The 14,553-nt window shown below is 36.0% G+C and overlaps 2 protein-coding genes across 8 annotated transcripts in view; one reads left to right on the top strand and one right to left on the bottom strand.

Moving 5' to 3' along the window:
- Positions 1-14,553, bottom strand: part of AVEN (apoptosis and caspase activation inhibitor) — a 93,878-nt gene that overhangs the window by 69,441 nt on the left and 9,884 nt on the right. The window contains exon 2 of the mRNA XM_027642342.1: positions 2,167-2,347. Coding sequence (XP_027498143.1) covers positions 2,167-2,347 — 181 coding nt within the window. The remainder of the gene's footprint in view (positions 1-2,166; positions 2,348-14,553) is intronic.
- CHRM5 (cholinergic receptor muscarinic 5) overlaps positions 1-14,553 on the top strand; it is a 56,835-nt gene that overhangs the window by 23,906 nt on the left and 18,376 nt on the right. The window contains exon 2 of one of the 7 annotated variants that reach the window (XM_027642335.1): positions 6,700-6,839. The exons of the other annotated variants lie outside the window; for them this stretch is intronic. The gene's annotated coding sequence lies outside the window, so the exon portion shown is untranslated. The remainder of the gene's footprint in view (positions 1-6,699; positions 6,840-14,553) is intronic. 7 annotated transcript variants of the gene reach the window in all.

Genomic DNA, 14,553 nt, shown 5'->3' on the forward strand with positions numbered 1-14,553 from the left:
TGACACCCATATCACAGAGTACCTCATTTTGCTATTTTTAGGTTGCTTTTAACTAGGAAATTACACCTAGAAGCACTTTTACAGGATATTAAACAAATATTTGCAGGATATCAAACAACCAGGGCATTTTAATTCCTTAGACATCAGGAATTCCTCCATTTAAGTTTATCTACTAGAATTAATATTCTGTCTTTATTACATTATGCCAAACTCTTTTTTCTATGCTTTCTCATTCAATTAACAGGATATTTTCTGGGAATAAATCCAATTTTATCTTGAAGGATGACACTCCCTTCAAGATCCTGCATTCAATATTATGGAACCTAAATGTTACATAGGAGAACAGGTTTTCAATCTGAGCTTTTGCCAAAGAATCCTTAGTTGGCTGCATTAATTACGTTGTTGTGTATCAATAGTAAATCACAAGACTTTAAGACTTTTCTAAGCTTCTCTATTATTGAAAAAAGGAAATTTAACTCCATTCCCTCTCCAGTACTCCCTAACTGCTTGTTGCAATTAATTGGATCCATTTTGCAACTTCAGAACGCTAAACAGAAATATACTAATAGCAGCAATTATCAAATAAAGCACAGGTGCAAGCTTCTTCTCAGATCACTATAAATAAAGATGTCTGTATTCTCAGTTTTCATACATAAGCCAAAAAAAAATAACCTTGCCAACATATACTGCTTTTTGACTGCAAGAAATCTGCACTATTGTTTAGAAGGTACTTTTTTCTTCCTCTGAAAGGAAGTACTTTATTTCATTGCTGTTTCTTATCAACTTATTTTATTGTAAGAGAACGGTCACAATATATCCTCTATCAATCAAAGATTTAGAATTAATACATAGAATGAATATATGAATACTAACAAGATTTTAATCTGAGACATTGAAAGAATCTAAAGAGTAAAATAAATAGGTTGGCAATAACTGTATTGAAGTATAACTCACCAAAAATACAAATTAGTAGAGCTAAATACTATTTTGTTGCAGCCTCAGTTCAAAAGTACTATTTTTCAGAACAATTTTAAAGACATTCTGAAGGCTAACTACAGAGTTATTAAAGTTTGTTTTAGAAAGCTGAACCATGGATACATGCAGCTCAGGGTAGGCCTCTTGATTTAAGCAGTTTTGAATTGCAGTATCTGCTTTCCTCGGTTACGTACACAGTTCTGAGGTCCATACCATGCATCTTGACCCAACACAATTTACCATGCAACGTACCATTCCAAGAAGTCAATACACATTTCATGATCCTATGATTAAAAACTGACAGATTAGGCCCAACTTCACAACGTTCATTGAAACAGAACTTCAGAAATTGATTCTTGAACACAGAAAGGAAGCTCTGGTCTTTGTTTCTTTACTGTAGCTAACTTCTAACTTACCCCACCAAGCTATGGCTGAAAAATCCAGTTATTTAGATTTGGAGATTTCAGAGCTTCCAAGGTGCTAATATAACCCCCCATAACACATTGTTTGCAGCTTTCTACTGAATGGTATTCCAACACAATGACACATCTTAGTTTCTAAAATAACTGTAGGTAATTGTTTTTTGTGTAACGGTCTATACTATTCATGTACAGTTAAAAAATCCCAGGATCTAGTACAACCTGTCCCTCCACCTCCTCGTTTATTATCTCCTTTAAAGAGGGGAAAACAACTGATCTTTACTTTCCAAGGAGAGTAACACTTGCTATTCACGCACACATCTGTACAGAGCTGATTACAAACCTCTGCCAAAACAAACAACTGCAAGCAGCTGCCTGACTGTTTGCTGTGTTAAGTCATACCAGCAACCTTTTTTGTTTCCTGGAAAGCAACTCAATGACCAAGATCAGCAAAAAATTTATTGCCAGCAGAAATAAGCTCAATGTTACTGGATGCTGCACACACTCAGACCCATATTTTCACAAGAAGGCTACAAATGCAGCCAGGAGCCCCCTTTTACTTCCCATCTGTCACAGTTCAGTGCAGCCTGGATGCTGTAAGGCTGCTCCCATGAAGACTTGGAACACTCCTAAATACATAAATGGCAGACTTACTGGACAGATAAGAATAGTGTTCTAGGGTCCTGTTTCATCATCAAGGACAACAGCCAGAAAAGTAGTAATGTTTCAAAATGCAAAACTAAAAAAACCCTATAGACCGGAAAATGCCTACCTGCTGAGCTAAGCAAAACACTGAAGTCCGTTCCTCTCTGTGACTCCCCATGTTCATTCTGTTCCTCTTTTTCTGTATCTTCATAGCGGTTCCAGTTGGAAAATAACTTTCTTCTTGAATAGCATTTCAATTCTTCCTTCTCTTCTTCCTGTCGTGATTCGGTATCATCGTCCTCCGCTACCTGTGACATTTAAATAGACAGCTAAGCCATTGCAACTCAACAGCAATTTGTTCTGTATTTAAACTATCATTCATACAAACAACTCCAACCACTGCAATTAAACCCAGAAAGACAAATTTACCTGGATCCCCATCAACATTTTAGATCAGGTGCTACTATCTTCCTGAAGTATAGGCAATTCATGAATAGTGTATGTAATTAAAAGCACCTAGTGAAGCTCCAGCTCGTACAGGGCTCAAGCAGTCACACTGATGCCAGTTCCACTGCTTTCCCTCCCATTCTGGAAACCCAGTTCCTTCCTAAAACTGGTAATAGGTAGGGAGTGGAACTAAGAATTTAATCCCAATATCTCTGTCCAAGTGTTGCAGTGATATAGATGATAACTGAAAAAGCTGATGATTGTAGAGCAGAATAGGAAAAGATAAATTCTGCAGAGAAACATCTTGGAAATGGTTATGTACATAAGAATTTCCATCATAACCAACTACAGTGTCTTACATCAAGTAATATGGAATAATTAATCAAATTAATTTCCTTCATGAAAGCCATTTAATGGAAATAGACATGAAAAAATTAAATAGGCTAGCAGTCAAGCTACTAGCCTAACCTCTTAAAAAGCTCTAGGGTCAAAAAGAGAATTCACTGCAGAGTCAACTTAAGAAACAAGTGAAATAGGCATTTGCCACAAGTACCCAACAGCTATGGAAGACTCTCCTGTTTTGAATCCTCTATATATGCAGTTCTCCCAGAGCTGGGGGTTCAGCTGGAATAGACATTGGTTCTCAAACAGAAATATTTGCTTCCTGGAGGAAGGAGCACTCAACAAGCAAGAAACGAATTGACACCAATCAGAAAAGTTCTGTACAAGATATTTTCTGCAGAGGCTTAAAAAGCACTGAAGAGCTGGAGTAAAGGAGCTGAGAAAGAGGTTCCCACCAGGGTGGCTCCCAACATTCCTGCTGACAGCTCCACTCTCTTTTCTCTCTTTACTCTATCTCTCCTTTCAAACCACAGTGTATTGAAGCCATAGGATTAAATTTTGCTGTCCCAACAATAAGTACATTCTTCATGTCAAGAACAGCGAAATTCCAAGTTAATCTACACTGCTGTAAAGATTAAAGTCATCTCCCTTCAGTGTAAACTAATTTAAAAAGCAAGAAACCTTTCAGTAAGTCATCATATACCCATAAGCCAAAACACCCTTACAGCTCCCCATCAGATACTGGCTTTAAGGAGGACTTTGGTTTTTATAGTTTAAACCACATGTAATCCTGAAATAAATAAGAAAGGAAACTATTCATGTTTAAACAAGGCCCCTATAAGTGAAAAGCTGCAACATCTTGAGCAGAAACATTAACAAATCTCTCGTAGTTGCTGTGTTTCTAAAACTACATTAGGGTTTGGGGTTTTTAAGCATGCACTGTGAATGTCCATACTGGTACAACATCGAAAAACCTGGTGAAAACAACTGCACAAAGCCACTATCAGGAACAAATCACTATCACTTGTCTAATTTGTTTTAGAATCAACAAGTTACTTTCACAGAAAGGATGCAGAGCAAAGTAGCACGTTTTAAACTGATTTCAGAAATCCATTGCAAAGAAGCTCTGGAGCCCTCAGCATAAGAACGACATATACCTGTTGGAGCTGGTCCAGAGAAGGGCCACCAAGATGATCAGAGGGCTGAAGCACCTCTCCTATGAGGAAAGGCTGAGAGAGCTGGGGTTGTTAAGCCTGGAAAAGAGGAGGCTCCAAGGGGACCTTATTTCAGCCTTCCAGTACCTGAAGGGGGCTTATAGAAAAGAGGGAGACTGGGTTTTTTGCATGGGCAGACAGCAATAGGACAAGTTTTAAACTGAAGAAGGGAAGGTTTATATTACATGTTAGGAACAAATTCTTTACCCAGAGGATAGTGAGGCACTGGAAGAGGTTGCCCAGAGAAGCTGTGGTTGTCCCATCCCTGGAAGTGTTCAAAGCCAGGCTGGAAAGGGTTTTGAGCAACCTGGTCTAGTAGGTGGTATCCATGCCCATGATGGAGGGTTGGAACTTCATGTTCTAAACAGTCCCTTCCAACCCAAGCCATTTTATGATTCTATAATCCCTGGAGGTATTTAAAAGAGGTATAGATGTGGGGCCTAGGAACATGGTTTAGTGGTGGTCTTGGCAGGGTTTGGTTAATAGTTGGACTTGAGGATCTCAAGAGTCTTTCCAACCTAAATGATTTCACGATTCTGTGATTGTGAGAGTTTGGATTCTCCTGTGTTTGACGCCTAAAAAATGACTACCCAGAATATCATAAAAGTAGCAAAATCAGAATTAGAACAATGACTTTCCAAGAAAAATAATCCACCAAACTTCATAAGCAAGCTTCTTTCAGCACTGTTTGAGAGATTTGGTTAAGAACAGCATGAAGGAATGATAAAATCACTGAAGAGATTAAAAGCTGCCATAATTACACAAACATACTCCCAGTTGTCAAACAGCTGACAAGAAGAAAAATATTCTGTGCATTCTCACCGGTTCTGTGCAAGTTTTAGGCAAATTCTCTTTTCTTTCTATTCATCAGATAAATACACTAAAATGGGTGTTGTGGATAAACGGTTGGTTGTGTGGGCAAGGGGATGAAGTAGCAACTATATTACTGGAAACTGATGCAGAACTATAATTTCCACACAACAAAGGCCAAATCCACTTACATCCAGATAAAAATAAACTTACTTCTTTTCTGTTCTTCTCTGTGAATTGAATGATTTGCTATAATCCAGCAAACCTAGTGAAATTCAGTGCCCAAAATAACTTGGAGCTGATATGATTCACAAGACAAAGCAAGAATAGTGCTACACACATACATCAGTTTTGCACTTTATTTTTAAGAAAAAATCACTATCACCTTAGGCAACTATGACACTATCCACAATTACTTATTACAGACCTGTTTGAAGAATTCACCATTTTCAGCTGTCAACATAAATCAGGAGTACCACATTCTTATTTTAACAAGCTTCCAGTAAACTAATATGGATTCAAATGTTTACTCTTAAACTGGACTAAATTCTTTTCCACATTCTGTTATTAGCTATGTTATACAGTGCACCTCAAGGAAATTTCGTTTCTTAGAAGTAAAATAGTTAACTTCAAGAAATAAACTACAAATTCTCAGGAACATTAATAGCAGTTATGCATCCTGGTTGCCCAAGTACTGTCCTGATGCTTACTGTTGAAATGAATAAACTTCAAATACAAACCTGCTTCATTTCAAATAAATATTTAATGGAAAATTTTACATGATGCACTGTCATGCTACACGATAAAACTGCAAATAATTACTTTTGAATATTCAACATTCAATCAACTTAAAGATGTGTATTAACCATTAAAATTATCAAATACATTCAAAAACTCTGATCAGCGAAACTTCAGACAATAATTTGCTTCTACCATCTCACATGAGACAGCTACCATCTAAAGTAACAACCTCAGAAACAAATAAGCATATACTTTAATCACCTTCCTCTAAGCTGCCTATTCAGCTACACTATATACTGCTACCATGGTCATCCCATCCTACTGAAAATGAGTCTTAATCAGTACAGAGCAAACATTTGTCCTATGCCTAATGAAATAAAATAACTTCCCTCCTGCCACATCCCCAAATAACAGATGATACAAGCTGAAACAAATTCTAGAAGCCAACTCAAATATAACCTTTAAAACAGTATTACTTATGTAAGGGAAAAACTTAAGCCTTTAAACAGTACTGAACTATATCTACACATTATTGCTCAGTGCTATAATGCACCATGATACCACAGAAGGTATAATATCTATCTGCTGTGCCTCTGCTTCAGGTAGGATTACGTGCATTATCATTTGCACACTGTACTGAAATTTTGAAAGTGGGGACAGTATGCAAAAGCCCAGTTGAATGAAACCTGGAAACCTTCAGACTATTCTGCATATCAGAAGAACAAAAAAAGGATACACAGTATTTTGCCTAAACACTACGGTGCTCAAACAACAGTGAAAGAGCCAGGCTCCCTTGTAGAGGAACTTGCAAGATTTAGTGTCTTCTGCCAAACAATGCATTTTTATCCTTTACCAGAGCTTATGACTTCACTTTTCTTCTAAAGAAAAGCTAAGTGAATAGCATAAATGACCCCAATCTACAATTTACCACAGTAAAAGGATACTTTAGTACACTATTTTTACATACACCTTTAGAGACAGTATGGTATTGAGAAAATACAGGAAAATGTGGTCTTTAATTCAACTTTTCTTACATATGAGATCATGTTGATGCACGCAGTTCAGGAATTAACGTGTTAAAATGAAGTAAACATTGTTCTGAACAGGTAATTTCCCCTGGGATCATTCTTCTGCACTTCCCTGGAACCCTGAGTGGTTTGGATCAAACCAAGGCTGAAGTACCCAATCGAGAAAGTGCAACAGTGACCTCTTAGATCCCCCTTCAATTACTCAACTGCTCTTCACTGTAAGTGCAATCACTCATAGCATGTTAAGTATATATGTCCAAGCATTCAACAAGAATTGTTGAGCTCATAGCCCTTTAAAAAAAACCTTGAAAGTGCATTAAAAGTCAGAGCTTTCATTAAGACTTTCTAAAACTGTATTTATTACCCTTAGGAAGCCACAGGAGCTAAGGTTTATAGCCCTTTTCCTGTTCAATTCTGATAACTCTGTAAGAAAAATTCAGAACATTTCAGTACTTAGAATATCCTACAGTAACATAAACATCATATGTTCGGCTTACCTCGCCTTGGGCCAACGGCCCTTCCCCATTATGTAGGTGTCATGCATTTATTAGATTTCTGTTCTTATTTATTTTGGAGTATTTCTCTCAATTCTCTTGCCAAGAATGTCACTTTACAGTATGTATGGACACATAGTTTGAGCTTTTTTTGTTAATCTGTTAGAAAGAGCATAGCTATTTCTTTCCTTCACTGTCTTCCCAAATTATCTTTAGAAACTCTTCAGAATTACATTGATCAAATGCAACTTTCTTCCTTTGTTACTTAATCTCTGTATTACTCTTCTGAATATTACACCTCCAACACATTCATATTTCCTTAATCTTTTCCGTTCTTTACTAGGGACACTTACCTACAATACCCCAGACACCTTATATACCCACTCAGAGTCCACAATAAATAGCTAGCCACTGCCACATGTGAACACTGCATGTTCACAGACAGTGATAACCACTGTCTACTCCCTACATTTGCCGTTCTCACAACAAGCAACAGCACATACCAATTCCTTGAGTAAACTTCTGTCTTGATTTCCTCTTCCCTTCCTAGAAAGTGCTGTACAGCTGTGGTCAAGTGCAAGGACATTTCTGCTTATCTGTATCAATCCCAATTTCTCGTCTCATCAGGGGAAAAGACTAGCAAGACAAAATGAAAATATCCTGTGGGTTGAATAGACTATCTGCTGCATCATGAGTGGCACATATCTTTTTCTCATTTATATTTAAAATAGTAAAGTGTCTGTGTAGAAACAATTTCTCCTCTCTTCATCCCAACTTCAGCAGCACCTGTTAAGGTCAAATTTTTACGGATGGAACTTGTAAGTCACAGGGTCAAAAAAACACATATAATTAATCAACAAGGCAGTTCATGATCTCTACACTTCAAATTGTTTCACAGAACAAAAGTCTGTATATGGATGCTTGTATGCATGTCAATAAGTAAGGCAGTTTGGCTGGTATTGACTACTGACATCAACTGTTCCTCTAGGCAGACAAAAGTGAAAATGTGAAAGACTTACAGTTACACTTTAATGACTTAAATTGCTCTTGGAAAGACATACTTGCTTTTAATTTAATGGTTCAAAGTTATTGGTGGTGTAACCAAACAGGAGCAATGCGATTACACCAGGAATTATCTTAGCACATTATAAATACAACACTGAGATTTTTATTTCCTTTTTTAGTAAAAGTGTTCATTAAATTCACTTTATTTACACTTAAATCCAGGAAGATACAGGAGAATCCCTTGACAGTTTAATTTATATATCACTATGATTGATAGGCTTGTACTTTAAGATAGTTATATATAGTATAATAACCTTTAAAAGAGTTGTTCCTATTTTACACATTTACCTAATTACAAACCCTAGACATATGTCCTTCTCTTCTTGTGAGTAATTACTTGACAAAGGAATACATCATCTGGTTTATTGTGGTGGAAATTCATTTGGACTTTCTAAAATATGAACTGTAAGGTAAAGAAAAACTGTCTTTAAAGAAAAACAGAATATATTTAGAACTATGGTAAATTAAAGCAGAACTGCATTTTTAAATTAGTGGTATTATTTTACAAAAGACAAAATACTAGTGCAGTTTTATCAATACTGATGCAAGTTTGTAGGTGTTTAGAATCAAGATGTCCTTATCCGCAAGAAATAATAGAGAACTCCATGAAGTTACCTAGACAGACAGTTGGAATTCAACGATAGATTTTGAAATGCAATTCAGAATGATATGGACAAGGAGGAATCTTGTTTCAAAAACAACAAAAATAAAATAATAGCAAATGTCAATTTACGAGGTAAACATGTCTGTCAGTATATTGCATACAACTCTGCTATCTGGGAAAATCCCATGAAGCATGCCAACACATTGTTCAGTCTACCTAGATTAATGATTTTATTGATAAGTTAATGATATTAATGATAAATTTCTGTACTGAGAAAAATGAGCACGTTAGAACAATATAAAAAGGGCAGTATGAAGTTAAGAGCAGAATACAATCTCATAAACTATTCTTATTTAGTACTCTTAATTCAGATTTTAGAAAAGTAAACAAAAGATAAGCTTTGTGAATCTCCCTGAAAAATAAGATTTTCCCAATGCAGTGATATCATAAGATACCACTGCTTTCAGAGACAGAAAAGAATATTTTGTAATAACACTCAGGAACAGCTGCCAAAAACTGAGCTGTTAGCTTATCTGTAGTGCATTGTTTTCAAGAGATATCATATTCGCATGTCTGATCATAATGACAGCAAAAAAGTAAAAAGAACAATCTTGTCCACCAAACTATTTTGCTTCAAAGTTCTTGCTTATTCTATCTAGAAGACACAAATAATTGAAATGGATTAAAAACTTAAAATGAAAAAGACTGTATTCTGGAACAAAACCCCCCATCTCTTAAAACATACTTTGTAGTCTGTAAAGTTATAACATGATCAAGCACCAGGACTACAAGTTGTACTTCACCTTTTTCACAAACCATTATTAATATTTCCACAAGCTATAGCCATATTCTGTACAAATCTTACACCTCACTGAATTGGAACTAGAGCTTCTATTAAGAGCTAAATTTCTCCCTTAGATTCACTGAGATAGGTGAAAAAACAATAAAGCCCCACAGGCAAACAGTTTGGTTATTTTGTTTGCAACTACTGATTTAAATGGCAGACTATCTTCCCTTTCAAAGAACTAGAAAACAATCCATAAGTCCTGATGCTCACTTTTCACTGCCCTCTCAGAAATACCTGCATGACCTAGTACACGATTAGCTGCATGGTCCTTCAAATGAGTGCCTTATGGGGCAAAATCTAATACACACTGCTCAAGTTTTGTATTGCAACTTTTAGAGACCCCATTTGAAAACTGTTGACTCGCAGATAAATTAAACTTAATAACCATGCAATGTACATTATCAAGACATGGGGTTTGGTTAAGCAAAAACTGCATATTTTAAGACATTGCTCATTAGATACAGAATTTCCCAAACTACAGAACCACTAGCTAAAATTTCACTTTACTCATTTAGATTAAAACTCCAAACTGAAGGATATTTGATGGGGTATGTTGTGATAATAGTATCATAACAAATTCAGCACTCATTCTGTACTAATTGCAAAACTCAGTAAAGAATCAACAAGTTGCATTAACTGTAGAAGTAATGCTTTGTCTTCCTTCACCAAGGCTGAGCCATGCTGAGAACAAAGAGTCTGTAGGAAGTTTGTCCAGCTGCTATCTATAGATAAAGAGACTTTTGATTTTCTAAACTTGCCAAGTTAATGCATTTCCATCAACTAACCATATTTTTCCTTTAATTCACTGGAAATCATTATATGAAAGTTACGGGCAGCTATGCAACTCAGGCAATTTATACAAAATTGTCACATGGACCTGCACAAAACCTGGCAGCTTTATTACCTTCAAATTTACAGTAACTTTAAAAAGCTGACTTTTTTCTTCCAAACATCAGTCAAAAACATGAGTGCAAACAAAATAGGAGCCTCTGTCTTGACAGAAATAACAGGTTTCAATAAAACCTTACAAAGTAAGTATACTGTCACAAAGGTTATAGCATTTTCAGTAAGATTACCGATTGTTCCTATGTATAGACTGTATTTGGCAACAGTCAGAAGGTTTATATATGGCATACATATGGCTCCACATATGTGAATGCTGTATTACACTTAGTATCCTAGATTGGTTAAGGAAATCTTCTAGAGAAAGTTATTTGTTCTTACCAAATCTGCTGTTCCTAAGCAGAAGTGCCCTGAGCTGCACTAGAGACTGACTGTACCCTGAAATTGATTCAATTCTTATGTGTTAATGGCAAAGTGTTATAGACTAATCCAAGCTGAAAGGGATTGCAAAGGTTATCTTGTCCAACCACCTACTCAAAAGAAGGTCAAAACTGAAATCAGACTGGGCAGGTTGTAGCTTTGTTCACTCACAGCTTGAAAACCTCCAACAGTATACCTAATTCTTAGCATTTCATTTTGCTGTTTTATTCCAGCACTTCTAAAATTGCAAAGGCAGTCATATTAACAGCTTTAACAATAACTTGTAAAGAACACACATGAGGAATTCTGTAACATCACGGAATCAAAGTGTATTGAGGGTAAATATCCACCTCAACAGTTAAATAAGAGACTTTTTGAAGGATATTGCTATTTTACTGGTCTTCACGAGTCAATGGGTAAGACAGTCTCTCTCAATAAAGGTATCTGTTATAAACTGAGACGTATTGAAAAGCTTTGTACTTCTGCAACCATATCAGTGATGAAGTAAAAGCATGACTAATTATGTAAAAAGCTCATTCAAAGCAGCCACCTGCAGAACAGAGACAAAATTGAGTCTTGATCCTAACTCACAAAGGTTATTTCTTAAACTTGGAACAAAGGCTGCTCTACAGAGGGAAGTTTAGAGAAGATCTCAGCTATATTGACAAGTCTAATGTTTAGTCAATAACCCCTACAAGCACACAGTTTTAGGACAAAGCCAACACAAATCCAGTGACTCCACCAAGGATCAAAAACAACATGTTGAAGAAGCTTCAGGGTTTCTCATGCAAGGAGAAATATGTGACAAAGGTTCTCAAGAGATCCATCTTTTTACCACAGTGAAAATAGAAAAAATAAACAAACAACCCTCCCGAAACAACCTCTTGAAAGATTTCTTGCTATGCTATATTGCAAATGAAAGGAGTCCTCCAAAACTTACATTTCAATAACAACAAATCTACTCCTTATCTTCAGATTCAAAAATGTTTAGTAATATATAGTAACAAGTTAAAAGTTTAGGGTTTTTTAAATGCATCTATTTGGTAAAAGAGAAAGCACATAGGAGTAAGACATTATTTTTCTACGGATTTCAAAACATGAAAATAGCTTAGTGATATTCACTCACACTGTTCTATTTTCAATTGGCACAGCATTAAAGATGAAAAAATTCTGAAAGACACCAAACAGAACAGTATTCTTTGAAATTGTACACCCCAACTGCCAGAAACATAATCAATCATTTTCTTCTCTTTTCTACTCCTAACCTTCTGCCAGCTTAAGTTCCTTTATCAGTTCACAGCAGAATGAGACATGCAAAAATAAAGGTTAGATAGGCTGAAAGCATGTCATAAAACACGGGAACTGGGAAGTAGGTCTTTCCTTCCTATCTGGTAAAAGTTATCTGCTAGACTGGCTAAGTGTACTGGTAAGCCATATCCTTGGCTTTAATTTCCTGCAATCTTAAGTTTGTTTTTCTAAAGTAAATTTTGTTTTGTCTTTCCACTAAAGATTTACAGATTCTCCATTACTATTCCTGCTTCACATAAGACATGTGGATATAGAGGTACTCTTTGTCAAACTCACATAGTTAAGAAAAAAAACGCTTTGCTACAAATATTTATGTTGATTGATTAAATTTTTAACATAAACTTCAGAACATTTGCCATTTGCGACTGCTTTTAGCCCCCCTTTGCAGTTAAGGTTTTAAGATAGTCACTAAGCTGTGTAAGGCATCATTTTAGAGGTTCTATATACAAGTACTGATATTTGGTTCATGGTGGGAAATTCTATCTTGAATTTAAATTAAAACCTCCAACACCTGTCACTTTTTCAGATCAACTATCACATAATAACAGTATATTGCAAACACATAAATACTGAGATAATGAAAATTAAAGCTGCAAAAGGAGACAGCCTATCAATTTGAAACCCTATGAAGATACTATATAAAGAAATTCCAGTGGACAGCATTTTGTTTTCCTCCTCCCTTTTACTATGTCTGCAACATCATAAGTAGCACAGCCCTTAAGATTTTCATTCTTCATTATTAATATATTGCCATTTCATAAATATAATTTCACATGCTACCAAAAAACCTCACATCTCTACTACCCTTCTATCAACAAATTGGCAGATCCAGCCATTATGCATTTTTGAAATTAAGTTGCATTATTACATTTATGGTGTGGCACGATGAAGCAGTAAGACTTGAGTTACACACTGCCTTGTTTGACAATATTTTCAGAAAGGACGGTCAAAAAAGGGGTAATTTTTAGGACCAATAGACAGTTAAATGAACAAGTTATATAAAAGACACTAAGGATAAAAAGCAGACTGTCTGACAGGCAAATAAAATGCATAGCTATAAAGCTGAATGTAAAAACCACATACCAAGAAAAAACCAGGCAGGATATAGATATATTGAATGACACCAATTATAAAAAGAAGCAGGTCACACTTAACCAACTAACCACACTTACAGCAATTCTACATCAAAAAGATACTATCCTTGATGCCCAGGGTTTTAAACAGCATTTCTTAGACCAATACTACAATTAATGTTTTTCTTTATACGGTGGAAAACCAGAAAACATACAGAGAGTACTAACTACCCACTTGACAAACAAACACCAAACCCTTTCTTTTTCCCTGTCTTTTCAATTATGTGAGGAACATATGGGCTGATCCATTTTCATACATGTCTGCAAACCAGTCAACATAGTGATGCGAGGAAAGTGGAAATGAGTAAAACAGTAATTCATCAAGGATATGCTTCCAAATTTAAGACATTGCAATCCCTGCTTCATAGTCAAGGCAGCATTTCCCTGACAGTATATCTGAGTGGCGCAAAAAAAGCAGCCACTTATACCCTCCATTATCAACTTCCTCACAAAAGTCAGCCCCTTCCTAGCACAAACTCAGTTAAAAAGGAACAAATCAGTTGGAATTCTCTCAGGCACCATGCAATGTGTTGTCCCGTTATGCAGCAAATTACTCCCAAACATCTGATTTGTGGTGGGTTTGCCTCCAAAGGTGAGAGTGTCAAATCCATATGCACTGTCATTTAAAATACAGCTGTATTATGGACAATGTGTCTCTATGATGCTCCTCTGAAACAAAAGGCAGCAACAGACCACACAGCCCATTTTCAAGCTTTTTCAGTAGTATAGCTCAAAGATGTACAGGTAGTAGTACAGTTCCCGGAGCAGCATGTTCTCCAACCGCTATTTGAGTATTAATGATAAACATGTTTGTGGATTCTGTTTATTTCTGTTTATTTCTGTTTATATTGATATAAAAATATCAATATAACAAAAATAAAAGATGTAGAGACATCACATTGTTTTGACTCATGTAAGCCAGAAGCAGAATGTTTTATCACCGAAGTGTGACACGCACTTGGTCTTGAAGCAGTACACTTTTGACAGAAATATAAAACTTTAACCAGCAAAAATAGTTCAGTTTGTCCTGAAATGACCTGAGAATCGATGGGGACTGGGGCATAAGAGAGGGGATTGCCAAAACAAAGCATCTCAAAGAGGCAGTGTAAATAAATACAATCCATGTTTATTCAGCTACTGCAGAACTACAGTATTTTATCCAGAAAGTGGAAATAAGTTCAATTCCCTTCTCTGCACGAATGCATTTCAATTTGCATC

Source organism: Corapipo altera, unplaced genomic scaffold (genome assembly GCF_003945725.1).
Source record: "Corapipo altera isolate COAL_440 unplaced genomic scaffold, ASM394572v1 23b, whole genome shotgun sequence".
Lineage (NCBI taxonomy): Eukaryota > Metazoa > Chordata > Aves > Passeriformes > Pipridae > Corapipo > Corapipo altera.